The 27,014-nt window shown below is 52.2% G+C and overlaps 1 protein-coding gene across 2 annotated transcripts in view; it reads left to right on the forward strand.

Annotated features, from left to right (window-relative positions):
* Positions 1–27,014, forward strand: part of ALG3 (ALG3 alpha-1,3- mannosyltransferase) — a 96,123-nt gene that overhangs the window by 40,020 nt on the left and 29,089 nt on the right. For both annotated transcript variants that reach the window (XM_069726961.1, XM_069726960.1), the window contains exon 5: positions 8,355–8,475. In XM_069726961.1, the coding sequence (XP_069583062.1) occupies positions 8,355–8,475 (121 nt within the window). The remainder of the gene's footprint in view (positions 1–8,354; positions 8,476–27,014) is intronic.

A 27,014-nucleotide genomic window follows, 5' to 3' on the forward strand; every position in this document is an offset into this window, starting at 1 on the left:
GAGGATTAAAAATGTAGCAACAATTTAATTTTTATTCAAGGAAATTTACATAATGTATTTTTTTATGGACCTATCCATGTTTGAAGTGAATTTGGGGGTCCTATATATAGGGAAATCCCCACAAGTGATACCATTTTAAAAACAGCACCCCCTGACATATTGAAAACTGCAGTCAGGTCGTTTGTTAACCCTTCGGGTGATTTTCAGGAATTAATGCAAAGTGGCATGAGAAAAATGAAAATGTGTATTTTTATCACCTAAATGTCACTAACTTCTGAACAGGTTACTACAGCCGACAGACTCTAAGGCCGCTATTTGGTCATGAATTTCCATGACAAACATCAGGACCATGCAATCATGATCTGAGACCACCAATTGGGATAAAGAGGAAGCCCCCACAGTCTGTTAACCGTTTATAATGATGTAGTCACTATTGACAGCAGCATCTAAGGGGTTAAATAGATTTGGATGGTGCAAACACTGATCATGGCTGATGCAGCAAGTTGTCAGCTATAGTGGACAGCTGACAGCTACTGGATTGTCACCTGTATGGGGATATAAGTCTCTTATATCTCAGGTCAGTTAAAAGGCGTATTGGCGGTCACTAAGGGGTTAATGAGCCACTATCAGATTCCCGACTTAATCTTTGAGATAAGTATATACTACTAGCAGGATCAACCAGGATTTTTATATTGTGTAAAGCAATCGTGCAAAACACCTGGAAAGTAACTTGATTTCCTATTGAAGATGGGGAAAAAATATCCCCTAAACTGTCGGACGTAGGTTGTGTGCTGGAGATCAGATTGGTCCAGCTCTTCCCAACGCCCTAAGGTAATTGACAGGTCTCTTCCTATGTATCCATGTGGGAGAGACTTGTCAGTCACCTTCAGCAGCGCTGGGAAAAAGTGACCGGAGGTTGGCATTGGACTAGTCTGATCTCTGGCTATGGTCCAATAATACACTGCACACGGTTTGGGCTGCATCAATCACCTGACAGGTTCCCTTTAATTATTGCTGACCATGACTAAATCCATCTCGAATATCCTCACATATGCCCAGGTCCTCATGTTACAGCTTACAGACTCACACAGCTGATTACAGATAAAAATATTTTATTTGTTAATGGTTGACTGGTTTTGCTTCGAAACTGCAGTTTTCAGTCCAACCTTTAAACTGATTTTTGCTTTATGGTTTTTCCTTTAACATAAGTGAAGCCTTAAAGAAAAACAAAAACATGCATTAAATTATTCTATCAATTCCTCACTTCAAATCTTATTTTGCTTTGATCCCATTTAGTCATGTCAAGATTATAACTGAAAGATGCCGTATTTTTCAGATTATAAAAGCACCTTTTTCCCTCAAAAACTTTTTTTGGGGGAATGGGGGTGCATCTTATAATGCGAATGTAGCTAATTGGCTGCGGTGGAGTGGGGTCCTAGGGTCAATGCTGCGGGAAGCTTCTGGCGATGGCAGGAGTGGGGCGACGCTGCGGGTCCCAGGCTAGGAGGGGATGTTCGGCAGTGCAGGAATTCCGCCGACATTCTGTGAAAATCCGGAGCCCAGGCACTTTGCCTGCTTTCTAATCTGGTGGACTCTGAAAATGGCCTCTGGAGGCGACGCGTGTGCAGATTAAGATCTCGTCTACTGCCATCTCAACTGCACGTGCGCCATTTTGCCAGAGTCCACCGCATTAAAAAGCATGGAAAGTGTGGGGGCTCCGGGCTATCGCAGAATGTCGGGCGGAGCCCACGTACCGCCAAACGCCACCTCCTACCGGCCTGGGCCCCACAGCATTGCCCTATTCCTTCTTCCGCCGAACACCACATCCTACCAGCTTGGGGCCTGCTGTGTCTCCACCACCGCCAGCTTCCTGCAGCAGCAACCCTGCCACCTGGAATCCCGCTACATGGCTGCCCACCAGGTAAGCTACCATAAAAGTGGATTATATGATGCACCAAGCATGAATATGGAGGGAGGGCATTTTTAATTTATACAGTACTAATAAAGTCTGGACACAGCTGTTCATGGTATGTGCACATTGTAGATTCAAATTGAAGGCAGCAATGCGTTAAATCTTAGATTTCTCAAAGTACCCCCTTTATCGCCTCTCATTGGGGGACACAGGAACCATGGGTGTATGCTGCTGCCACTTGGAGGCTGACACTATGCAAATAAAAAAGTTAGCTCCTCTGCAGTGTGCACCCCACCGACTGGCATTATACTCGTCAGTTTAGCTTAGTGTCAGTAGGAGGTGGACACTGGTCTTTCATTAGACCCTTATCTACCTCAATGTGCGTCGTTCCTTTTCAGGTTTTCCGGAGGCATACAGGATGAGCAGTCACACTTGTAGTCCCACAATACGGACTATGAGTACGGTGTGTACTGCCACTCCGTATCCTCATAGATCCCTCTCCAGGACCAAGAGCCTAGCACACCAGAGTGCTTAGATGTCTGGTCCTGGCTCCGTCCCCCACCCACTCGCCCACCAGAGCCTGTCGGTCGGGGGAGACGAGGACGTCCATCACAGCTCCGTGGACGTCTCATTCCCCTCAGGTTAGTAGTGGATGACGTGGGATGTTTAGGTATTTTCCCTAAATTTCCCAGATCTTTCCCTGTCCTCCCTTGCAGTGTAGGGGAGTAGAAGTCCCTAAATGCGCGCGGCACGACCCTCTATGGCGGCGCTGACCTTATTTTAATAGGGATCCCAGGTGCACCAAGACGAGCATATATTCGCGCGGTGGAGGCCGCCGCGCTTCCTCCTGTGCTATCCCCTTTATCGGGGCCGCAGTATCCTCCCTGTGGCCGCACTGTCACCTTACAGGGACACCGCTTCCCCCTGGGCTGCATGCGCGGCGGCCTTGGCAGGCTGCCGCGCTACTTACTTACTGCGGGCTTCGGCGCTGCGATCCTCTATCCGGCGGCGCCGGCCTCTATTTTAGGTCACAGCTTCGGCCGGGGCCTACTTCGGCGCCGCGACCTTGACTATTCCGTCCCCTCTGGCGGCACTGGCAGGCTGCCGCGCTGCTCTGCAGTGCACTGCTTCGGGGCAGCGGCCTCTTTTCAAAACCCTGGTGTCCGTGCTGGATCGGTTACCCCTGCAGACCCCTGCAGTTGCCAGCGGGGCGCAGGAACCGCCGCCCGAGCCCTCCTTGATAAGCCACAAAAGGTCAGACAGGAACGTCTGTCTGAGTCCTCTTCTCGCTCCATCTCGCCACACGGCCCTCCCCTGCGGTCGGTGTCCCCCCGATCCTCCTCCCCTGAGTCAGGCGAGGCATTCTCTGATGCGTCCTCGGAGGATATTTCAGAGCTGGATTCGCCACCATGAGGGATATGGTCCAGAATCTCATTGGGGCAATAAACCAAACATGTGGCATCAAGGATCCCTCTCACACCATGATTCAGACTCGGAAGCCTTCGTCTTCCAGGATCTACTACCGTACCTGGAAGGCTTACTTCCGTTGGTGCGAGTACAACCGCGTTCCATCTATGACCTTTTCCCTGCCTTCTCTTTTGGCCTTCCTTCAGGCAGGACTGGATTCGGGCCTGGCTCTTAGCTCCCTGAAGGGCCAGGTCTCTGCGCTTTCCATCCTCTTTCAGAAGACTTTAGCTTCTCGGCCACAGGTTGACCTTCCTTCAAGGAGTAGCCCACGCTGTCCCGCCGTACAGGGCCCCTGTGGATGCATGGGATTTTAACCTGGTACTGGACGTTCTGAGGGTTTCTCCCTTTGAGCCCCTTAGGGAGATTCCTCTATCAGTTCTATCTTGGAAGGTGACCTTTCTTGTGGCCATCGCGTCTATTCGCCGCGTTTCCGAGTTGGTGGCCCTGTCTTGCCGACCTCCGTTTTTGGTCATTCACCAGGACAAGTTGGTCTTCCGGCCTCCACCTTCTTTTCTTCCTAAGGTAGTTTCCACCTTCCACCTCAACGAGGACATCATTCTACCTTCCTTTTGTCCAGCTCCGACTCATCCTCTGGAGCGATAGTTGAACAAGCTGGACCTCGTCAGGGCAGTGAGGATCTACCTGGATAGAACCTCCACTTTCCAGAAGACGGATTCCTTTTTCGTCATTCCTGATGGCACGCGCAGAGGCCAACCGGCTTCTAAGGCGACTATTGCTCGCTGGATCAGAATGGTAATTTTGGAGGCTTACCTGGTCAAGAACAGAGTGCCCCCTCCTGGGATTAAGGCTCACTCTACCCGGGCAGTCGGCGCCTCCTGGGCGGTGCGCCACAGGGCTTCCGCCCTACAGCTTTGCAAAACGGCAACTTGGTCTTCCATCCATACGTTCGCCAAATTTTACAAGGTCCATACCTACGCTTCGGCGGACGCCAGCCTAGGCAGAAGGATCTTGCAGGCGGCAGTGGTGAGTTCTCTGACCTGATGGAAGTCTGTTTTCCCGCCCTAGGGACTGCTTTGGGACGTCCCATGGTTCCAGTGTCCCCCAATGAGAGGCGATAAAGAAAACAGGATTTTTGGTTGCTTACCGTAAAATCTGTTTCTTGGAGCCTCCATTGGGGGACACAGCTCCCTCCCAATGTTTCTGTTATGTTCTATGACTGTTCTCACTTTACAGTTCTCAAGTTTGTGGTTATGGTTTTTCAACCTTGTTCATTATCTCCTACTGCTTTCTCACTAACTGAAGAGTATAATGCCAGTCGGTGGGGTGTACACTGCAGAGGAGGAGCTAACTTTATTTGCATAGTGTCAGCCTCCTAGTGGCAGCAGCATACACCCATGGTTCCTGTGTCCCCCAATGGAGGCTCCAAGAAACAGATTTTACGGTAAGCAACCAAAAATCCTGTTTTTACTCTGTTCTAAACAGATTTATAAACCCTTGGTGTTCTCTCAAGAGGCTTCATCAGGTAATCACTTAGAAGCCATTCCAACAGACTTAAAGGTGTTCCTAGAAGGTGCTGACCACTTGTTTGCTGCTTTGCCTTCAACTTATTGTCCAGTCCAACTTACCCCAAACTATCTTGTTTGGGTAGAGGTCAGGTGATTTTGAAGTTCATGTCATCCGACACTGCCCTCCATTTCTCTCCTTCCTAGTCACAGCCTGGAGGTCTGATTTTTGGTCAATTTGCTGTTGAAATACAAATAATAGTCCTACTAAAATGGGATGGCATGTTGCAGAATTTTATGGTAGCAATGCTCAGTAAGTGTTCCTTGAATTTAGAGTATTTCAACAGTGTTACCAACAAAGCACCCCAACACAATCACACTTCCCCCTCCATGCTTCACTGTGGGGACCACACATTCAAAAAGCTCACCTTTTTGTGTCTCAGAAAAATATGGTTATTGGTACCAAAAATCTCATATTTTGATTCATAAGGCCACAGTACAGATTTCCTCTGCTCTAGTGCCCAAGCATATTACTTGGCCCAAACAAGTCTCTTCTTGTTTTGAAGTCCTCAGTAGTGGCTTTTCAGCAATTTGATTAAAAATGACTGCTTCTCCCAGTCACCTCTGGAAAGATGATGTTGAGATGTGTTGCCTTATATTTGTGCATCATTTATGAGGGCTGTTATCTGAAGCATAGCTCGTCTGTGTTTTCGGAGGATGAAAAGTCTGATGAACTTATCTGTAACAGAGGTCATTCTTGGTCTTCCTTTCCCTGGGACAGTACTCATAAAATCTAGTTTCATCACAGCAAATTCAAGTTTTCATGACTGCATGTCGGCATACCTAAGTTCTAGCATTTTTTTTTTTCACGTACCTTCATCTCTTAGGCTGTGTGCACAGTGCATTTTTTATGCGTTTCGCAGTGTTTTTTCCCCCACGTGGAACTAGCCAAAAATGCTATGCACAATGACAATCCTGAAGTGTTGTGCACATGATCAGTAAATTTCCTTTCAGTATTTGCAGTGCTTTTTTTTTGCAGCATGTCAATTCTTTGTACGTTTCTGCAGCGTTTTTCATTTATTTCAATTAAGTCAGTTATATCTGTAGCAAAATCCAAGGTAAAAATGTTGGCGGATTTTCTGCATTTTTGTTTGGTTTTCACGTACTTCCTATAGTGTTTCCCACGCTGTCATCTGTGTGACAGCATGGGAAACATTGGGGCAGTGGTTCTGATCAGCAGTAATGCTACCGCCAGTAAGACCGTTGGCAGAGCGCTGCAGCATCATGATGTCAGATGTCGGCGTGACCAGTGGTAACGCTACCACCGGTAAGACAGTCTGTCAGAGTATTGCGGGGTTATGCTGTCAAATGTCAGTATGACACCACAGCTGTGACTGTGACCCACAGCAGTGACCTGCGGTTAAAAGCTTACCGCAGGTCAGCAAGCATGGGCTGATGAGACTACTCCTTCCATTAGGCTATGTCTGCTGTCAGTGATAACAGTGACAGCAGGTGCCGCTGATAGGAGATGTAGTCTCATCAGCCAGCGCCTGTGCTCGGTTAAAAAAAAGGAAAAAAAAATTACATACATCTTCAAATAAAATTAAAAAAACATTATACTCACCTAACACCAAATCCCTGATGCCCATGTCTCCTAAAAAAAAAAAAATAATAAACCACCATATACTCACCTGTCTGCCTTAGTCCATGTAATCCAGAGTGTCCTACGGCAATTTCACGTGTAGAACAGTCACATCTGGAGATCTGACTGCTCTACCCAGCCACCGGCATTACACTGACAGGTGGTCCGGCAGTGTATCACTGAGCTGCTGTGAGAAGTCACCGGAGTTCATCAGCTCCGATTCTCTCACGGCACAGCTGCGTGAGAACTTTCTCACTCAGCGGTGGTGTCGTAAGGGAGCTCAATAGAGCTGATCAGCTAATGAACTTCGGTGAACTCATGGCAGCTCAGTGATACACTGCGGGAGTGATTACCTCCTGTCAGTGTATCGCCGGCCGTCATTGAGAGCAGTCACATCAGTAACTGCTCGCAAAGTCATCAGGATCATTATGGGACATTATGGATTATCATCTCTGCGGACAGGTGAGGAATATTGTGTTTTTTCATTTTTGTTGCAGGAGTTCTCGGTATGTGTTTTTTTTATACAATATCACGATGGGGTCACTAATGGATAGGTGGGAAGTGGGTAAGCACCAGATTTGGTCCATCTTACAGATGCGCCTTTTCTGGGAAGGCCAGGAGCTGATGTTTTTAGCCTTGGGGGGGGGGGGGGGGGGGGGGGTAAACTAACCAGTAAAGGCTAAGCAAACAGCTATGAGCCGATATTAATAGCCTTGTAACCTTAAGGCTAGGTTCCCATTGCGTTAATGGGAACGCGCTAACGGACAGCGTTGCACGGCGAAATTAACGCCGTGCAACGCGTCCGTTAGCGCGCCCATTCACGGCAATGGGAACGCGCAGCACTAGCGCGTGCCATGTTCGGCACGTGCTAGCGACGCGCCGGTGTTTCCTGGGGCGCCGCGGACGCTGCTTGCAGCGTCCGAGGCGTGCCCGCGGTCCGTTCCCTGATCTCGCAGATCGGGGATCTGCGCGAGCGGGGACGTTACCGCGGCCCCGTTAAAAACATTGCGTTAGCGCTAAACGGATTGCACTAACGCAATGTGACCCTAGCCTTATAGCTATTGGGTATAACCAAGAAATTATATCACAACATTTTTTAAAAAAATATCTTTAGCTAAAAAAAAGCCTTCATTGCTGTACAAAAACGCATGCAAAAAATGGGTGTTTTTCCTGCCAAGAGATGCAGAAACCTTGCAAAAATTTCTGCAAGCAAATACTCAACGTGCACATAGCCTTAAAAGGAACCTGTCAGCAGGATTGTGCACAGTAACCTACAGACAGTGTCAGGTTGGCGCCGTTATACTGATTAAATTACCTTGGTTGAAATAAGTCTTGTGGTTTTTTTTTAATCTTTATTTTCAGTTTTGTGCTAATGATATGCCCGTGCTTTGGGGCGGCCTGTAGGGGGTCTGCATGTGGTGCTCTGATTAGGTATTTATAATGAAGACTGCTGACAGGTCACTGATCCCTCGATCTCTCACTGACCTGCCCCCTAGTTTGTATAATGAATACCTAACATACTGAAGAAAAAAAACGCAGATGACCGCCTTAGCACCTGCGCTGCAGCATAATCGCATGTTCAGTGTCCTAGTAATTTTAAAATTTAACTTTTTGATGATATTCTAATTTAGTTAGTGAGAAGCACTTGTGTGTTTCTTTAATCTTTGTTTCCATATTTAAACACATATGTGGTTAACTTGTGGTTTTGCTGCCTTAAGCTCAAATTTATAGTGTGCACATTAAAAGAACAAGGAAAAACCATTGGATGAACAAGCACGTCCAACCTCTTAACCAGCATACAGCATAAATACTAGTGTATATATAATTAGATATGTTGCTGTATTATAATATTTGATCAATTTTCCTGCAGCTTGGCTGTATCTGTCAAAATGAACATTCTGCTACTAGCTCCTGGACTTCTGTATCTCCTTTTGTGCCAGTTTGGACTACTGCGCACTATACCAAAACTCTGTATCTGTGCCATGCTTCAGGTGAGTGCCCTCTGACCTGGTAACAGTTTATCTGCTTTTGTATATGTATGGTTTAAATTGACCTAAAGACCAAATTCCAGGGCTGTGGAGTCGGTAAGCCAAACTTCCGACCCTCACTCTCCCTGACTTCCAACACCATTACTCCAACTCCCTAGCCCTGCCTCACTACTGAGCATGTATATAACATACAGCACAGATTCATCTCAGCTACAACTCCACAGCACTGCCTCACTACGGAGCATGTACATAAAGTGCATATAACTTTTTTTTTATACATTCAGGAAGCCATAATGGCACAACGTAAATAAAATACGAAGATTAGGACTGCCCCATTATGAGATTGCCGTGAAGTGGCGGGGTAGCTCAAAGAATTGATCAATTGTTTGCTAAATGTCTCATATTTGAAATACAGTTAGAATTTATGTGCAATTGCACTTCAGTTATTGCGTTCTGACCATAAGCAGTGCTGGCTTCTTCCCTTTTTTTTTTGCTTTGCATAAAGTGCAGCACAGACTCATCTCAACTACATCTCCCCAGCACTACCTCACTACTGAGCATGCACATAAAGTACAGCACAGACTCATCTCAGCTACAACTCCAAAGCACTGCCTCACTACTGAGCATGTACATAAAGTGCAGCACAGACTCATCTCAACTACATCTCCCCAGCACTACCTCACTACTGAGCATGCACATAAAGTACAGCACAGATTCATCTCAGCTACAACTCCACAGCACTGCCTCACTACTGAGCATGTACATAAAGTACAGCACAGATTCATCTCAACTAGAAGCAGAGATCCTTGACCAGGAACAGACATTTATAGGACATTTCATAACATTCCCAAATTCCTATGAAAACATTTACAGCACATCCTGTACTGAACAACTGTACCCAAGCCCTGCCTAATTAATATGTTCAGTTGTTCCAGCCAAAAAGCAGAATGTTTAAAAGAAATCAAAATAGAAAGGAAGAGGTTATAATATGTTTACACATCGAGTACTTGGCATAGATTATGGTGAGATATTACACAGAAATCTGTCAAAAACGGACTGCAATCCACCTTCTATGAATGATAATAGCTCTGTTTTAACAAAGGTAGTCCTCTTGCAAACGTTCTACCAATCAATCTGCACATCCACAGCAGAAATCCAAGTGTTAACCTCAGATTTCAACCACTGGTCTCTTGGCAAAGCTACTGTTGGATTAATTTTTCAGTCACAGAAATTAGCACTAAATTAAATTGTATTCTGACTAGTGTTGAGCGATACCTTCCGATATCGGAAAGTATCGGTATCGGTTTGGATCGGCCGATATTCAAAAAATATCGGATATCGCCGATACCGATACCCGATCCCAATGCAAGTCAATGGGACCAAAATATCGGAATTAAAATAAACCCTTTCTTTCCTTGTAGGTTCATTCTACATGAAGGAAAACAACTAAGAATAATGCCGGATGTATTTGGGGAGGTGGCGGAGACATTAAAGTCATAGAGGTTTATCCCAATCAAATAGAATAGCATGTTTTTTGTTTTTTTTTAAGACGTTCGGAGTGACAAAGATATTGACTATGTAAATTTTTTTTTTATTTTGTCAGATATTGATGTTTCACTATTCCACGCCCTTCCCCTTCTTTTTTTTCTTTTTTTTTTTCTTTTCCCACACTTTCATCTTCATCATCATCAGCATCTTTGACATCAACTTCTTCACCTTATTCATCTTCTTCTTCATCTTCTACCTATTTTTTTTTTTTTATTACATTCTTCATATTCATTTTATTCAACTATTATTATTCTTCTTATTCTACATATTCTTTTTATTCCACTGTTATTATTCTTCCTATTCTACTTCTTCATCATATTCTCATTTGTGACAGGCATTCCCGTAGTTGTTATCTATAAAAGTTTGAAGATTACACCTTCCGTTCTGCCAGTCACAAAAGTTACATTTGTCCGCGTTCAGTTTGGCCTGCAGCATCAGGCTTTATCCAGGGGCACCACGAGGAGGAACGGACTCACCCCCATACACTGCTTAGTCTTCTTCTGCATATAATTTAGATAATATCTTTTGCTCTGATATTAAGTCTTATGCTTAATGTTCTTCTGCTCTTTGTTCTGCAGCCTCTTGTTCTTCTGCTTCTCGGTCTTCCATGTTGTCGTCTCCAGGGTCGTCGTCTCCAGTGTCGTCATCTCCGCCGTCGTCGTCATCGGGGTGGTCTTCCGTGTCGTCGTCATCGTGGTGGTCTTCCGGGTCGTCGACGTTAGGGTCTTCAACTTGGAAATGTAGCAGAAGGTACAAGAAGGCTGAGAAAATGCCAAGAACCAGCTGATGGAACTGGAACTCGGATGGCTACCCGAAGGTTCAAGAGCCTATGGAACTACCGAGGACCAGCTGACGTTACTGGAACCCGGTTACTAAGCAGGAGGTACCCGTGCTAAAAAGCACTACCAAGGACCGCCTGACGTTGACGGAACTCGGATACCCAGAAGGAGGCACCTAAGCCAAAGGCTCTGCCCGGAACCAGCTGACGTTACTGGAACCAGGATGGGGAGCAGAAGGTACAAGAGCAAAAGACACTGCCGAGAACCAGCTGACGGTACTGGAACCCGGATGGGTAGCCGAAGGTCCAAGAGCCAATGGAACTACCGAGGACCAGCTGACGTTACTGGAACCCGGTTACTAAGCAGGAGGTACCCGTGCCTGAAAGCACTACCAAGGACCACCTGACGTTGGTGGAACTTGGATACCCAGAAGGAGGCACCTAAGCCAAAGGCTCTGCCCGGAACCAGCTGACGGTACTGGAACCAGGATGGGGAGCAGAAGGTACAAGAGCAAAAGACACTGCCGAGAACCAGCTGACGGTGCTGGAACCAGGTGGTGGACCCGAAGGCCCACAGGAGAGGAGAGAACAGCTAGGCCGCGAGGCAGCCGCAGTTACCGAACCCCAACAGTCCTACAGGGGGAGCTGGGCCTACTGGCACTACATAACCAGCCTTGACTACCAGTTCACGCAGCCCACATAGGAAGCTCCTAAACTGGAGGCACCCTGGAGTTGGCTAACTCGACCGCACCACGACGGGGCAAGCATAGGCGTCTCAGTGAAGTTGACACAACCCGGAAACAGCTGACGGTGCTGAAACCAGGCTTGGCACGAGGGAGTACCTGTGACAAGAACACTGCTGAGAACCAGCTGGCGGTGCTGGAACCCGGATGCGTTGCCCCAGTGTGCAAGAGCCAATGGCACGACCGAGGACCAGCTGACGGTGCTGGAACCCGGTTACTAAGCTGTAGGTGCCCGCGCTTAAAAGCACTACCAAGGACCGCCTGGCGTTGGCGGAACTCGGATACCCAGGAGGAGGCACCTAAGCCAAAGGCTCGGCCCGGAACCAGCTGACGGTGCTGGAACCAGGTGGTGGACCCCAAGGCCCACAGGAGAGGAGAGAACAGCTAGGCCGCGAGGCAGCCGCAGTTACCGAACCCCAACAGTCCTACAGGGGGAGCTGGGCCTACTGGCACTACAGAACCAGCCTTGACTACCAGTTCACGCAGCCCACATAGGAAGCTCCTAAACTGGAGGCACCCTGGAGTTGGCTAACCCGACCGCACCACGACGAGGCAAGCATAGGTGTCTCAGTGAGCTTGACACAACCCGGAAACAGCTGACGGTGCTGAAACCAGGCTTGGCACGAGGGAGTACCTGTGACAAAAACACTGCCGAGAACCAGCTGGCGGTGCTGGAACCCGGATGCGTTGCCCCAGTGTGCAAGAGCCAATGGCACGACCGAGGACCAGCTGACGGTGCTGGAACCCGGTTACTAAGCTGTAGGTGCCCGCGCTTAAAAGCACTACCAAGGACCGCCTGGCGTTGGCGGAACTCGGATACCCAGGAGGAGGCACCTAAGCCAAAGGCTCGGCCCGGAACCAGCTGACGGTGCTGGAACCAGGTGGTGGACCCGAAGGTCCACAGGAGAGGAGAGAACAGCTAGGCCGCGAGGCAGCCGCAGTTACCGAACCCCAACAGTCCTACAGGGGGAGCTGGGCCTACTGGCACTACAGAACCAGCCTTGACTACCAGTTCACGCAGCCCACATAGGAAGCTCCTAAACTGGAGGCACCCTGGAGTTGGCTAACCCGACCGCACCACGACGAGGCAAGCATAGGTGTCTCAGTGAGCTTGACACAACCCGGAAACAGCTGACGGTGCTGAAACCAGGCTTGGCACGAGGGAGTACCTGTGACAAAAACACTGCCGAGAACCAGCTGGCGGTGCTGGAACCCGGATGCGTTGCCCCAGTGTGCAAGAGCCAATGGCACGACCGAGGACCAGCTGACGGTGCTGGAACCCGGTTACTAAGCTGTAGGTGCCCGCGCTTAAAAGCACTACCAAGGACCGCCTGGCGTTGGCGGAACTCGGATACCCAGGAGGAGGCACCTAAGCCAAAGGCTCGGCCCGGAACCAGCTGACGGTGCTGGAACCAGGTGGTGGACCCCAAGGCCCACAGGAGAGGAGAGAACAGCTAGGCCGCGAGGCAGCCGCAGTTACCGAACCCCAACAGTCCTACAGGGGGAGCTGGGCCTACTGGCACTACATAACCAGCCTTGACTACCAGTTCACGCAGCCCACATAGGAAGCTCCTAAACTGGAGGCACCCTGGAGTTGGCTAACTCGACCGCACCACGACGGGGCAAGCATAGGCGTCTCAGTGAAGTTGACACAACCCGGAAACAGCTGACGGTGCTGAAACCAGGCTTGGCACGAGGGAGTACCTGTGACAAGAACACTGCTGAGAACCAGCTGGCGGTGCTGGAACCCGGATGCGTTGCCCCAGTGTGCAAGAGCCAATGGCACGACCGAGGACCAGCTGACGGTGCTGGAACCCGGTTACTAAGCTGTAGGTGCCCGCGCTTAAAAGCACTACCAAGGACCGCCTGGCGTTGGCGGAACTCGGATACCCAGGAGGAGGCACCTAAGCCAAAGGCTCGGCCCGGAACCAGCTGACGGTGCTGGAACCAGGTGGTGGACCCCAAGGCCCACAGGAGAGGAGAGAACAGCTAGGCCGCGAGGCAGCCGCAGTTACCGAACCCCAACAGTCCTACAGGGGGAGCTGGGCCTACTGGCACTACAGAACCAGCCTTGACTACCAGTTCACGCAGCCCACATAGGAAGCTCCTAAACTGGAGGCACCCTGGAGTTGGCTAACCCGACCGCACCACGACGAGGCAAGCATAGGTGTCTCAGTGAGCTTGACACAACCCGGAAACAGCTGACGGTGCTGAAACCAGGCTTGGCACGAGGGAGTACCTGTGACAAAAACACTGCCGAGAACCAGCTGGCGGTGCTGGAACCCGGATGCGTTGCCCCAGTGTGCAAGAGCCAATGGCACGACCGAGGACCAGCTGACGGTGCTGGAACCCGGTTACTAAGCTGTAGGTGCCCGCGCTTAAAAGCACTACCAAGGACCGCCTGGCGTTGGCGGAACTCGGATACCCAGGAGGAGGCACCTAAGCCAAAGGCTCGGCCCGGAACCAGCTGACGGTGCTGGAACCAGGTGGTGGACCCGAAGGTCCACAGGAGAGGAGAGAACAGCTAGGCCGCGAGGCAGCCGCAGTTACCGAACCCCAACAGTCCTACAGGGGGAGCTGGGCCTACTGGCACTACAGAACCAGCCTTGACTACCAGTTCACGCAGCCCACATAGGAAGCTCCTAAACTGGAGGCACCCTGGAGTTGGCTAACCCGACCGCACCACGACGAGGCAAGCATAGGTGTCTCAGTGAGCTTGACACAACCCGGAAACAGCTGACGGTGCTGAAACCAGGCTTGGCACGAGGGAGTACCTGTGACAAAAACACTGCCGAGAACCAGCTGGCGGTGCTGGAACCCGGATGCGTTGCCCCAGTGTGCAAGAGCCAATGGCACGACCGAGGACCAGCTGACGGTGCTGGAACCCGGTTACTAAGCTGTAGGTGCCCGCGCTTAAAAGCACTACCAAGGACCGCCTGGCGTTGGCGGAACTCGGATACCCAGGAGGAGGCACCTAAGCCAAAGGCTCGGCCCGGAACCAGCTGACGGTGCTGGAACCAGGTGGTGGACCCCAAGGCCCACAGGAGAGGAGAGAACAGCTAGGCCGCGAGGCAGCCGCAGTTACCGAACCCCAACAGTCCTACAGGGGGAGCTGGGCCTACTGGCACTACAGAACCAGCCTTGACTACCAGTTCACGCAGCCCACATAGGAAGCTCCTAAACTGGAGGCACCCTGGAGTTGGCTAACCCGACCGCACCACGACGAGGCAAGCATAGGTGTCTCAGTGAGCTTGACACAACCCGGAAACAGCTGACGGTGCTGAAACCAGGCTTGGCACGAGGGAGTACCTGTGACAAAAACACTGCCGAGAACCAGCTGGCGGTGCTGGAACCCGGATGCGTTGCCCCAGTGTGCAAGAGCCAATGGCACGACCGAGGACCAGCTGACGGTGCTGGAACCCGGTTACTAAGCTGTAGGTGCCCGCGCTTAAAAGCACTACCAAGGACCGCCTGGCGTTGGCGGAACTCGGATACCCAGGAGGAGGCACCTAAGCCAAAGGCTCGGCCCGGAACCAGCTGACGGTGCTGGAACCAGGTGGTGGACCCCAAGGCCCACAGGAGAGGAGAGAACAGCTAGGCCGCGAGGCAGCCGCAGTTACCGAACCCCAACAGTCCTACAGGGGGAGCTGGGCCTACTGGCACTACAGAACCAGCCTTGACTACCAGTTCACGCAGCCCACATAGGAAGCTCCTAAACTGGAGGCACCCTGGAGTTGGCTAACCCGACCGCACCACGACGAGGCAAGCATAGGTGTCTCAGTGAGCTTGACACAACCCGGAAACAGCTGACGGTGCTGAAACCAGGCTTGGCACGAGGGAGTACCTGTGACAAAAACACTGCCGAGAACCAGCTGGCGGTGCTGGAACCCGGATGCGTTGCCCCAGTGTGCAAGAGCCAATGGCACGACCGAGGACCAGCTGACGGTGCTGGAACCCGGTTACTAAGCTGTAGGTGCCCGCGCTTAAAAGCACTACCAAGGACCGCCTGGCGTTGGCGGAACTCGGATACCCAGGAGGAGGCACCTAAGCCAAAGGCTCGGCCCGGAACCAGCTGACGGTGCTGGAACCAGGTGGTGGACCCCAAGGCCCACAGGAGAGGAGAGAACAGCTAGGCCGCGAGGCAGCCGCAGTTACCGAACCCCAACAGTCCTACAGGGGGAGCTGGGCCTACTGGCACTACAGAACCAGCCTTGACTACCAGTTCACGCAGCCCACATAGGAAGCTCCTAAACTGGAGGCACCCTGGAGTTGGCTAACTCGACCGCACCACGACGAGGCAAGCATAGGTGTCTCAGTGAGCTTGACACAACCCGGAAACAGCTGACGGTGCTGAAACCAGGCTTGGCACGAGGGAGTACCTGTGACAAAAACACTGCCGAGAACCAGCTGGCGGTGCTGGAACCCGGATGCGTTGCCCCAGTGTGCAAGAGCCAATGGCACGACCGAGGACCAGCTGACGGTGCTGGAACCCGGTTACTAAGCTGTAGGTGCCCGCGCTTAAAAGCACTACCAAGGACCGCCTGGCGTTGGCGGAACTCGGATACCCAGGAGGAGGCACCTAAGCCAAAGGCTCGGCCCGGAACCAGCTGACGGTGCTGGAACCAGGTGGTGGACCCCAAGGCCCACAGGAGAGGAGAGAACAGCTAGGCCGCGAGGCAGCCGCAGTTACCGAACCCCAACAGTCCTACAGGGGGAGCTGGGCCTACTGGCACTACAGAACCAGCCTTGACTACCAGTTCACGCAGCCCACATAGGAAGCTCCTAAACTGGAGGCACCCTGGAGTTGGCTAACCCGACCGCACCACGACGAGGCAAGCATAGGTGTCTCAGTGAGCTTGACACAACCCGGAAACAGCTGACGGTGCTGAAACCAGGCTTGGCACGAGGGAGTACCTGTGACAAAAACACTGCCGAGAACCAGCTGGCGGTGCTGGAACCCGGATGCGTTGCCCCAGTGTGCAAGAGCCAATGGCACGACCGAGGACCAGCTGACGGTGCTGGAACCCGGTTACTAAGCTGTAGGTGCCCGCGCTTAAAAGCACTACCAAGGACCGCCTGGCGTTGGCGGAACTCGGATACCCAGGAGGAGGCACCTAAGCCAAAGGCTCGGCCCGGAACCAGCTGACGGTGCTGGAACCAGGTGGTGGACCCCAAGGCCCACAGGAGAGGAGAGAACAGCTAGGCCGCGAGGCAGCCGCAGTTACCGAACCCCAACAGTCCTACAGGGGGAGCTGGGCCTACTGGCACTACAGAACCAGCCTTGACTACCAGTTCACGCAGCCCACATAGGAAGCTCCTAAACTGGAGGCACCCTGGAGTTGGCTAACCCGACCGCACCACGACGAGGCAAGCATAGGTGTCTCAGTGAGCTTGACACAACCCGGAAACAGCTGACGGTGCTGAAACCAGGCTTGGCACGAGGGAGTACCTGTGACAAAAACACTGCCGAGAACCAGCTGGCGGTGCTGGAACCCGGATGCGTTGCCCCAGTGTGCAAGAGCCAATGGCACGACCGAGGACCAGCTGACGGTGCTGGAACCCGGTTACTAAGCTGTAGGTGCCCGCGCTTAAAAGCACTACCAAGGACCGCCTGGCGTTGGCGGAACTCGGATACCCAGGAGGAGGCACCTAAGCCAAAGGCTCGGCCCGGAACCAGCTGACGGTGCTGGAACCAGGTGGTGGACCCCAAGGCCCACAGGAGAGGAGAGAACAGCTAGGCCGCGAGGCAGCCGCAGTTACCGAACCCCAACAGTCCTACAGGGGGAGCTGGGCCTACTGGCACTACAGAACCAGCCTTGACTACCAGTTCACGCAGCCCACATAGGAAGCTCCTAAACTGGAGGCACCCTGGAGTTGGCTAACTCGACCGCACCACGACGAGGCAAGCATAGGTGTCTCAGTGAGCTTGACACAACCCGGAAACAGCTGACGGTGCTGAAACCAGGCTTGGCACGAGGGAGTACCTGTGACAAAAACACTGCCGAGAACCAGCTGGCGGTGCTGGAACCCGGATGCGTTGCCCCAGTGTGCAAGAGCCAATGGCACGACCGAGGACCAGCTGACGGTGCTGGAACCCGGTTACTAAGCTGTAGGTGCCCGCGCTTAAAAGCACTACCAAGGACCGCCTGGCGTTGGCGGAACTCGGATACCCAGGAGGAGGCACCTAAGCCAAAGGCTCGGCCCGGAACCAGCTGACGGTGCTGGAACCAGGTGGTGGACCCCAAGGCCCACAGGAGAGGAGAGAACAGCTAGGCCGCGAGGCAGCCGCAGTTACCGAACCCCAACAGTCCTACAGGGGGAGCTGGGCCTACTGGCACTACAGAACCAGCCTTGACTACCAGTTCACGCAGCCCACATAGGAAGCTCCTAAACTGGAGGCACCCTGGAGTTGGCTAACCCGACCGCACCACGACGAGGCAAGCATAGGTGTCTCAGTGAGCTTGACACAACCCGGAAACAGCTGACGGTGCTGAAACCAGGCTTGGCACGAGGGAGTACCTGTGACAAAAACACTGCCGAGAACCAGCTGGCGGTGCTGGAACCCGGATGCGTTGCCCCAGTGTGCAAGAGCCAATGGCACGACCGAGGACCAGCTGACGGTGCTGGAACCCGGTTACTAAGCTGTAGGTGCCCGCGCTTAAAAGCACTACCAAGGACCGCCTGGCGTTGGCGGAACTCGGATACCCAGGAGGAGGCACCTAAGCCAAAGGCTCGGCCCGGAACCAGCTGACGGTGCTGGAACCAGGTGGTGGACCCCAAGGCCCACAGGAGAGGAGAGAACAGCTAGGCCGCGAGGCAGCCGCAGTTACCGAACCCCAACAGTCCTACAGGGGGAGCTGGGCCTACTGGCACTACAGAACCAGCCTTGACTACCAGTTCACGCAGCCCACATAGGAAGCTCCTAAACTGGAGGCACCCTGGAGTTGGCTAACCCGACCGCACCACGACGAGGCAAGCATAGGTGTCTCAGTGAGCTTGACACAACCCGGAAACAGCTGACGGTGCTGAAACCAGGCTTGGCACGAGGGAGTACCTGTGACAAAAACACTGCCGAGAACCAGCTGGCGGTGCTGGAACCCGGATGCGTTGCCCCAGTGTGCAAGAGCCAATGGCACGACCGAGGACCAGCTGACGGTGCTGGAACCCGGTTACTAAGCTGTAGGTGCCCGCGCTTAAAAGCACTACCAAGGACCGCCTGGCGTTGGCGGAACTCGGATACCCAGGAGGAGGCACCTAAGCCAAAGGCTCGGCCCGGAACCAGCTGACGGTGCTGGAACCAGGTGGTGGACCCGAAGGTCCACAGGAGAGGAGAGAACAGCTAGGCCGCGAGGCAGCCGCAGTTACCGAACCCCAACAGTCCTACAGGGGGAGCTGGGCCTACTGGCACTACAGAACCAGCCTTGACTACCAGTTCACGCAGCCCACATAGGAAGCTCCTAAACTGGAGGCACCCTGGAGTTGGCTAACTCGACCGCACCACGACGGGGCAAGCATAGGCGTCTCAGTGAAGTTGACACAACCCGGAAACAGCTGACGGTGCTGAAACCAGGCTTGGCACGAGGGAGTACCTGTGACAAGAACACTGCCGAGAACCAGCTGGCGGTGCTGGAACCCGGATGCGTTGCCTTGCCTATTAAAGATTGTCTTCCTAGAGCCCCAACTAGCGGTGTTGGAGCAAAGGGTAAGCAGGGGGAGATGAGTGTAGGCCGAAGCCTGCACTGGAGGCAGCTTTGTGTCTGCGTTGCGTTTGCAGGACACTTTGCCGGCTACACACTGGGGGAACAGCTGGCGTTGCTGAACCCCACTAACACAATGGCGTGTGTTTTTCTTTGTGCAGCTAGCACTTGCGGGCAAAAACTAGCGATGTTAGAGCCCGTGTTGAAGCAGGAGGAGGAGGAGAGGAGCAGAGTGTAGGCCGAAGCTTAGTTGAACCAATTTCAAAGGAAACCTTTAACCCCCCCCTCAGGTGTTACAAAGTACAAGAGACACACCTTGTGCAGTATTAATGCTGCACAAGTGAAAGGTTGCTCTATTAATTTGTCTACTTGCACACGCTGAATGAAAGACATACACAATTTACCCCATTCTACAGTCAAACTGTAGTGGATGCGTGACTTGGTTTTTTGATGAGACGCAGCACAGGTGTCCAAAATAACGCCTTGGTGCTTGGAGCAGCTTCCTGAGCGTTGTTATTTGCTGTACAGGAGTCTGCGCTCTTGTGTTATCCCTTGGCAATGCCCTGTTAGCGCTGCCCATCTTATGACATCATTTCATGTTGGCCGGTGCGGTTAACGATGGCCATAAATCCCAGACCCACAGTGTCTTTTCATAAAGCCACACTGCGGTGCTGGGATTCGTGGCCTTGAGCAGTAAATATTTTGGCCGCTCACACACGTCCTTACACCTGCTTCAGACTGGGCGGCCTCTGCTGATCCCTTCTTGCATGCCGCGGCCATGAGGCTGCACAGTCTGAAGAAGGCTGAAGGAGATGAGTTAAGACAGGCGAAGATATGCACTGCTCGTGCCCATCAATCACACCCTCGCAGTCAAAATAATTAAGACAACGAGGAGCATTTTATTCAGGCAGGGCGGACGAACAGGCGCAAGTAGCCAACCAATGATGTCAGAAGACGGGAAGCGCTACCAAGGGGGGTGCTGCGTATCATTAGAAAGGAAAGTCACACCTCAGGGACAGTGGAATGGTCTCAAAGAGACACATTTTGTACGTGTTGAGTTCCACGTGGGCAAGGAGAAAACATCAGCCACCTTGTACAAATGCAGCAGTACTGCTGTACAAGGTGGCTGTTATACATAGAAACACCTGGGGGTGGGGGCCAGGCTCCCTTCAATTTCAGTTCATGTGCCTGCGTGGCGTTTGCAGGTCACGTTGCAAGCTGCACAGCAGGGGAACAGCTGGCGGTGCTGAACCCCACTAACACATTGGCTGGTGTTTTTCTCTGTGCAGCTAGCATTTCCGGGCAAAAACTAGCGGTGTTTGAGCCCAGGGTCAGCAGGAGGAGGAGGAGAGGAGCAAAGTGTAGGCCGAAGCCTGCACTGGTGGCAGCTTTTGGTCGGTTGTGCCAGCGTGGCTTGTGCTGGACACGATGCCGGCTACACAGCGGGGGAACAGCTGGCGTTGCTGAACCCCACTAACACATTGGCTGGTGTTTTTCTCTGTGCAGCTAGCATTTCCGGGCAAAAACTAGCGGTGTTTGAGCCCAGGGTCAGCAGGAGGAGGAGGAGAGGAGCAAAGTGTAGGCCGAAGCCTGCACTGGTGGCAGCTTTTGGTCGGTTGTGCCAGCGTGGCTTGTGCTGGACACGATGCCGGCTACACAGCGGGGGAACAGCTGGCGTTGCTGAACCCCACTAACACATTGGCTGGTGTTTTTCTCTGTGCAGCTAGCATTTCCGGGCAAAAACTAGCGTTGTTACAGCCCAGGGTCAGCAGGAGGAGGAGAGGAGCAGAGTGTAGGCCGAAGCCTAGTTGCACCAATTTCAAAGGTTACCTTTAACCCCCCCTCAGGTGTTACAAAGAACAAGAGCCACTCCTTCTGCAGCATTAATGCTGCACAAGTAAAAGGTTGCTCTATTAATTTGTCTACTTGCACAAGCTGAATGCAACACGTAGACTATTTAGCCCATTATACTGTTTAACAGTAGTGGAGGCGTGACTTGTCTTTTTAAAGAAAAGCAGCACAGGTGTCGAAAACACCTTTTTGCATGGGCGCAGCTTCCTGAGCGTTGTTAGTTGCTGTACAGGAGTCTGCGCTCTTGTGATCCTTTGGCCATGCGCTGTGAGCGCTTCCTGTCTTATGACCTCATTTCATGTTGGCCGTTGCGGTTAGCGATGGACATGAATCCCAGACCCACAGTGTGTTTTTAAAAAATCACACTGCGGTGCTGGGATTCGTGCCCTGGTGCAGTAAATATGTTTGCCGCTCACACATGTCCTTACACCTGCTTCAGACTGGGCGGCCTCAGCTGATCCCTTATCGCATGCCGCGGCCATGAGGCCGCACAGTCAGAAGAAGGCGGAAGGAGGGGAGTGAAAACAGGGGAACATATGCACTGCTCGTGCCCATCAATCACACCCTCGCAGTCAAAATATATGAGACAACGGGGGGCGTTGTGTCGGGCAGGGGGGACGCACAGGCACAGCCAGCCAACCAATGATGTCAGGAGACGGGCAGCGCTAACAATGGGGGTGCTGCGTGTCATTAAAAAGGAAAGTCACACCTCAGGGACATTGTAATGGTCTGTAATGAGACACATTTTGTACTTGTTGAGTTCCACGTGTGCAAGGAGAAAAAGTCAGCCACCTTGTACAAATGCAGCAGTACTGCTGTACAAGGTGGCTGTTATACATAGAAACACCTGGGGGGGTGGGGGGCAGGCTCCCTTCAATTTCAGTTCATGTGCCTGCGTGGCGTTTGCAGGTCACGTTGCAAGCTACACAGCAGGGGAACAGCTGGCGTTGCTGAACCCCACTGACACATTGACTGGTGTTTTTCTCTGTGCAGATTGCATGTCCGGGCAAAAACTAGCGGTGTTAGAGCCCAGGGTCAGCAGGAGGAGGAGGAGAGGAGCAAAGTGTAGGCCGAAGCCTGCACTGGTGGCAGCTTTTGTTCTGTTGTGCCAGCGTGGCTTGTGCTGGACACGTTGCCGACTACACAGCAGGGGAACAGCTGGCGGTGCTGAACCCCACTAACACATTGGCTGGTGTTTTTCTCTGTGCAGCTAGCATTTCCGGGCAAAAACTAGCGGTGTTTGAGCCCAGGGTCAGCAGGAGGAGTAGAGGAGCAGAGTGTAGGCCGAAGCCTAGTTGAACCAATTTCAAAGGTTACCTTTAACCCCCCCCTCAGGTGTTGCAAGGTACAAGAGCCACACCTTGAACAGCATTAATGATGCACAAGTCAAAGGTTGCTCTATTTAATTTTGCTCCTTGCACACGCTGAATTAAACACGTACACTATTTAGCCCATTATACTGTCAAACAGTTGTGGAGGCGTGACTTGTCTTTTTAACGAGACGCAGCACAGGTGTCAAAATTTGCACCTAGGTACTGGGCGCAGATTCCTGAGCGTTGTTATTTGCTGTACAGGAGTCTGCGCTCTTGTGTTATCCCTTGGCAATACCCTGTTAGTGCAGGCCGTCTCATGACCTCATTTCATGTTGGCCGGTGCGGTTAACGATGGCCATAAATCCCAGACCCACAGTGGCTTTTCCTAAAGTCACACTGCGGTGCTGGGATTCGTGGCCTTGTGCAGTAAATATGTTCGCCGCTCACACATGTCCTTACACCTGCTTCAGACTGGGCGGCCTCAGCTGATCCCTTATCGCATGCCGCGGCCATGAGGCCGCACAGTCAGAAGAAGGCGGAAGGAGGGGAGTGAAAACAGGGGAACATATGCACTGCTCGTGCCCATCAATCACACCCTCGCAGTCAAAATATATGAGACAACGGGGGGCGTTGTGTCGGGCAGGGGGGACGCACAGGCACAGCCAGCCAACCAATGATGTCAGGAGACGGGCAGCGCTAACAATGGGGGTGCTGCGTGTCATTAAAAAGGAAAGTCACACCTCAGGGACATTGTAATGGTCTGTAATGAGACACATTTTGTACTTGTTGAGTTCCACGTGTGCAAGGAGAAAAAGTCAGCCACCTTGTACAAATGCAGCAGTACTGCTGTACAAGGTGGCTGTTATACATAGAAACACCTGGGGGGGTGGGGGGCAGGCTCCCTTCAATTTCAGTTCATGTGCCTGCGTGGCGTTTGCAGGTCACGTTGCAAGCTACACAGCAGGGGAACAGCTGGCGTTGCTGAACCCCACTGACACATTGACTGGTGTTTTTCTCTGTGCAGATTGCATGTCCGGGCAAAAACTAGCGGTGTTAGAGCCCAGGGTCAGCAGGAGGAGGAGGAGAGGAGCAAAGTGTAGGCCGAAGCCTGCACTGGTGGCAGCTTTTGTTCTGTTGTGCCAGCGTGGCTTGTGCTGGACACGTTGCCGACTACACAGCAGGGGAACAGCTGGCGGTGCTGAACCCCACTAACACATTGGCTGGTGTTTTTCTCTGTGCAGCTAGCATTTCCGGGCAAAAACTAGCGGTGTTTGAGCCCAGGGTCAGCAGGAGGAGTAGAGGAGCAGAGTGTAGGCCGAAGCCTAGTTGAACCAATTTCAAAGGTTACCTTAAACCCCCCCCTCAGGTGTTGCAAGGTACAAGAGCCACACCTTGAACAGCATTAATGATGCACAAGTCAAAGGTTGCTCTATTTAATTTTGCTCCTTGCACACGCTGAATTAAACACGTACACTATTTAGCCCATTATACTGTCAAACAGTTGTGGAGGCGTGACTTGTCTTTTTAACGAGACGCAGCACAGGTGTCAAAATTTGCACCTAGGTACTGGGCGCAGATTCCTGAGCGTTGTTATTTGCTGTACAGGAGTCTGCGCTCTTGTGTTATCCCTTGGCAATACCCTGTTAGTGCAGGCCGTCTCATGACCTCATTTCATGTTGGCCGGTGCGGTTAACGATGGCCATAAATCCCAGACCCACAGTGGCTTTTCCTAAAGTCACACTGCGGTGCTGGGATTCGTGGCCTTGTGCAGTAAATATGTTCGCCGCTCACACATGTCCTTACACCTGCTTCAGACTGGGCGGCCTCAGCTGATCCCTTATCGCATGCCGCGGCCATGAGGCCGCACAGTCAGAAGAAGGCGGAAGGAGGGGAGTGAAAACAGGGGAACATATGCACTGCTCGTGCCCATCAATCACACCCTCGCAGTCAAAATATATGAGACAACGGGGGGCGTTGTGTCGGGCAGGGGGGACGCACAGGCACAGCCAGCCAACCAATGATGTCAGGAGACGGGCAGCGCTAACAATGGGGGTGCTGCGTGTCATTACAAAGGAAAGTCACACCTCAGGGACATTGTAATGGTCTCTAATGAGACACATTTTGTACGTGTTGAGTTCCACGTGGGCAAGGAGAAAAAGTCAGCCACCTCGTACAAATGCAGCAGTACTGCTGTACAAGGTGGCTGATATACATAGAAACACCTGTGGGTGGGGGGCAGGCTCCCTTCAATTTCAGTTCATGTGCCTGCGTGGCGTTTGCAGGTCACGTTGCAAGCTACACAGCAGGGGAACAGCTGGCGTTGCTGAACCCCACTAACACATTGGCTGGTGTTTTTCTCTGTGCAGCTAGCATGTCCGGGCAGAAACTGGCGTTGTTTGAGCCCAGGGTCAGCAGGAGGAGGAGAGGAGCAAAGTGTAGGCCGAAGCCTGCACTGGTGGCAGCTTTTGGTCGGTTGTGCCAGCGTGGCTTGTGCTGGACACGATGCCGGCTACACAGCGGGGGAACAGCAGGCGGTGCTGAACCCCACTAACACATTGGCTGGTGTTTTTCTCTGTGCAGCTAGCATGTCCGGGCAGAAACTGGCGTTGTTTGAGCCCAGGGTCAGCAGGAGGAGGAGAGGAGCAAAGTGTAGGCCGAAGCCTGCACTGGTGGCAGCTTTTGGTCGGTTGTGCCAGCGTGGCTTGTGCTGGACACGTTGCCGACTACACAGCAGGGGAACAGCTGGCGGTGCTGAACCCCACTAACACATTGGCTGGTGTTTTTCTCTGTGCAGCTAGCATTTCCGGGCAAAAACTAGCGGTGTTTGAGCCCAGGGTCAGCAGGAGGAGTAGAGGAGCAGAGTGTAGGCCGAAGCCTAGTTGAACCAATTTCAAAGGTTACCTTTAACCCCCCCCTCAGGTGTTGCAAGGTACAAGAGCCACACCTTGTGCAGCATTAATGCTGCACAAGTAAAAGGTTGCTCTATTTGTTTTGCTCCTTGCACACGCTGACTAAAACACGTACACTATTTAGCCCATTATACTGTCAAACAGTTGTGGAGGCGTGACTTGTCTTTTTAACGAGACGCAGCACAGGTGTCAAAATTTGCACCTAGGTACTGGGCGCAGATTCCTGAGCGTTGTTATTTGCTGTACAGGAGTCTGCGCTATTGTGATCCCTTGGCCATGCGCTGTGAGCGCTTCCTGTCTTCTGACCTCATTTCATGTCGGCCGTTGCGGTTAGCGATGGACATGAATCCCAGACCCACAGTGTGTTTTTAAAAAATCACACTGCGGTGCTGGGATTCGTGCCCTGGTGCACTAAATATGTTTGCCGCTCACACATGTCCTTACACCTGCTTCAGACTGGGCGGCCTCATCTGATCCCTTATCGCCTGCCGCGGCCATGAGGACACCCAGTCTGAAGAAGGCGGAAGGAGATGAGTGAACACAGGCAAACATATGCACTGCACATGCCCATCAATCACACCCTCGCTGTCCAAAAAAATAAGACACCGAGGGCCGTTGTTTCGAGCAGGGGAGATGCACAGGCGCAGCCAGCTAACCAATGATGTCAAAAGACGGGCAGCGCTAACAAGGGTGGTGCTGCGTGTCATTACAAAGGAAAGTCACACCTCAGGGACATTGTAATGGTCTCTAATGAGACACATTTTGTACGTGTTGAGTTCCACGTGGGCAAGGAGAAAAAGTCAGCCACCTCGTACAAATGCAGCAGTACTGCTGTACAAGGTGGCTGATATACATAGAAACACCTGTGGGTGGGGGGCAGGCTCCCTTCAATTTCAGTTCATGTGCCTGCGTGGCGTTTGCAGGTCACGTTGCAAGCTACACAGCAGGGGAACAGCTGGCGTTGCTGAACCCCACTGACACATTGACTGGTGTTTTTCTCTGTGCAGATTGCATGTCCGGGCAAAAACTAGCGGTGTTAGAGCCCAGGGTCAGCAGGAGGAGGAGGAGAGGAGCAAAGTGTAGGCCGAAGCCTGCACTGGTGGCAGCTTTTGGTCGGTTGTGCCAGCGTGGCTTGTGCTGGACACGATGCCGGCTACACAGCGGGGGAACAGCAGGCGGTGCTGAACCCCACTAACACATTGGCTGGTGTTTTTCTCTGTGCAGCTAGCATGTCCGGGCAGAAACTGGCGTTGTTTGAGCCCAGGGTCAGCAGGAGGAGTAGAGGAGCAGAGTGTAGGCCGAAGCCTAGTTGAACCAATTTCAAAGGTTACCTTTAACCCCCCCCTCAGGTGTTGCAAGGTACAAGAGCCACACCTTGTGCAGCATTAATGCTGCACAAGTAAAAGGTTGCTCTATTTGTTTTGCTCCTTGCACACGCTGACTAAAACACGTACACTATTTAGCCCATTATACTGTCAAACAGTTGTGGAGGCGTGACTTGTCTTTTTAACGAGACGCAGCACAGGTGTCAAAATTTGCACCTAGGTACTGGGCGCAGATTCCTGAGCGTTGTTATTTGCTGTACAGGAGTCTGCGCTATTGTGATCCCTTGGCCATGCGCTGTGAGCGCTTCCTGTCTTCTGACCTCATTTCATGTCGGCCGTTGCGGTTAGCGATGGACATGAATCCCAGACCCACAGTGT

The sequence above is a fragment of the Ranitomeya imitator genome, chromosome 5 (assembly GCF_032444005.1).
Source record: "Ranitomeya imitator isolate aRanImi1 chromosome 5, aRanImi1.pri, whole genome shotgun sequence".
Lineage (NCBI taxonomy): Eukaryota > Metazoa > Chordata > Amphibia > Anura > Dendrobatidae > Ranitomeya > Ranitomeya imitator.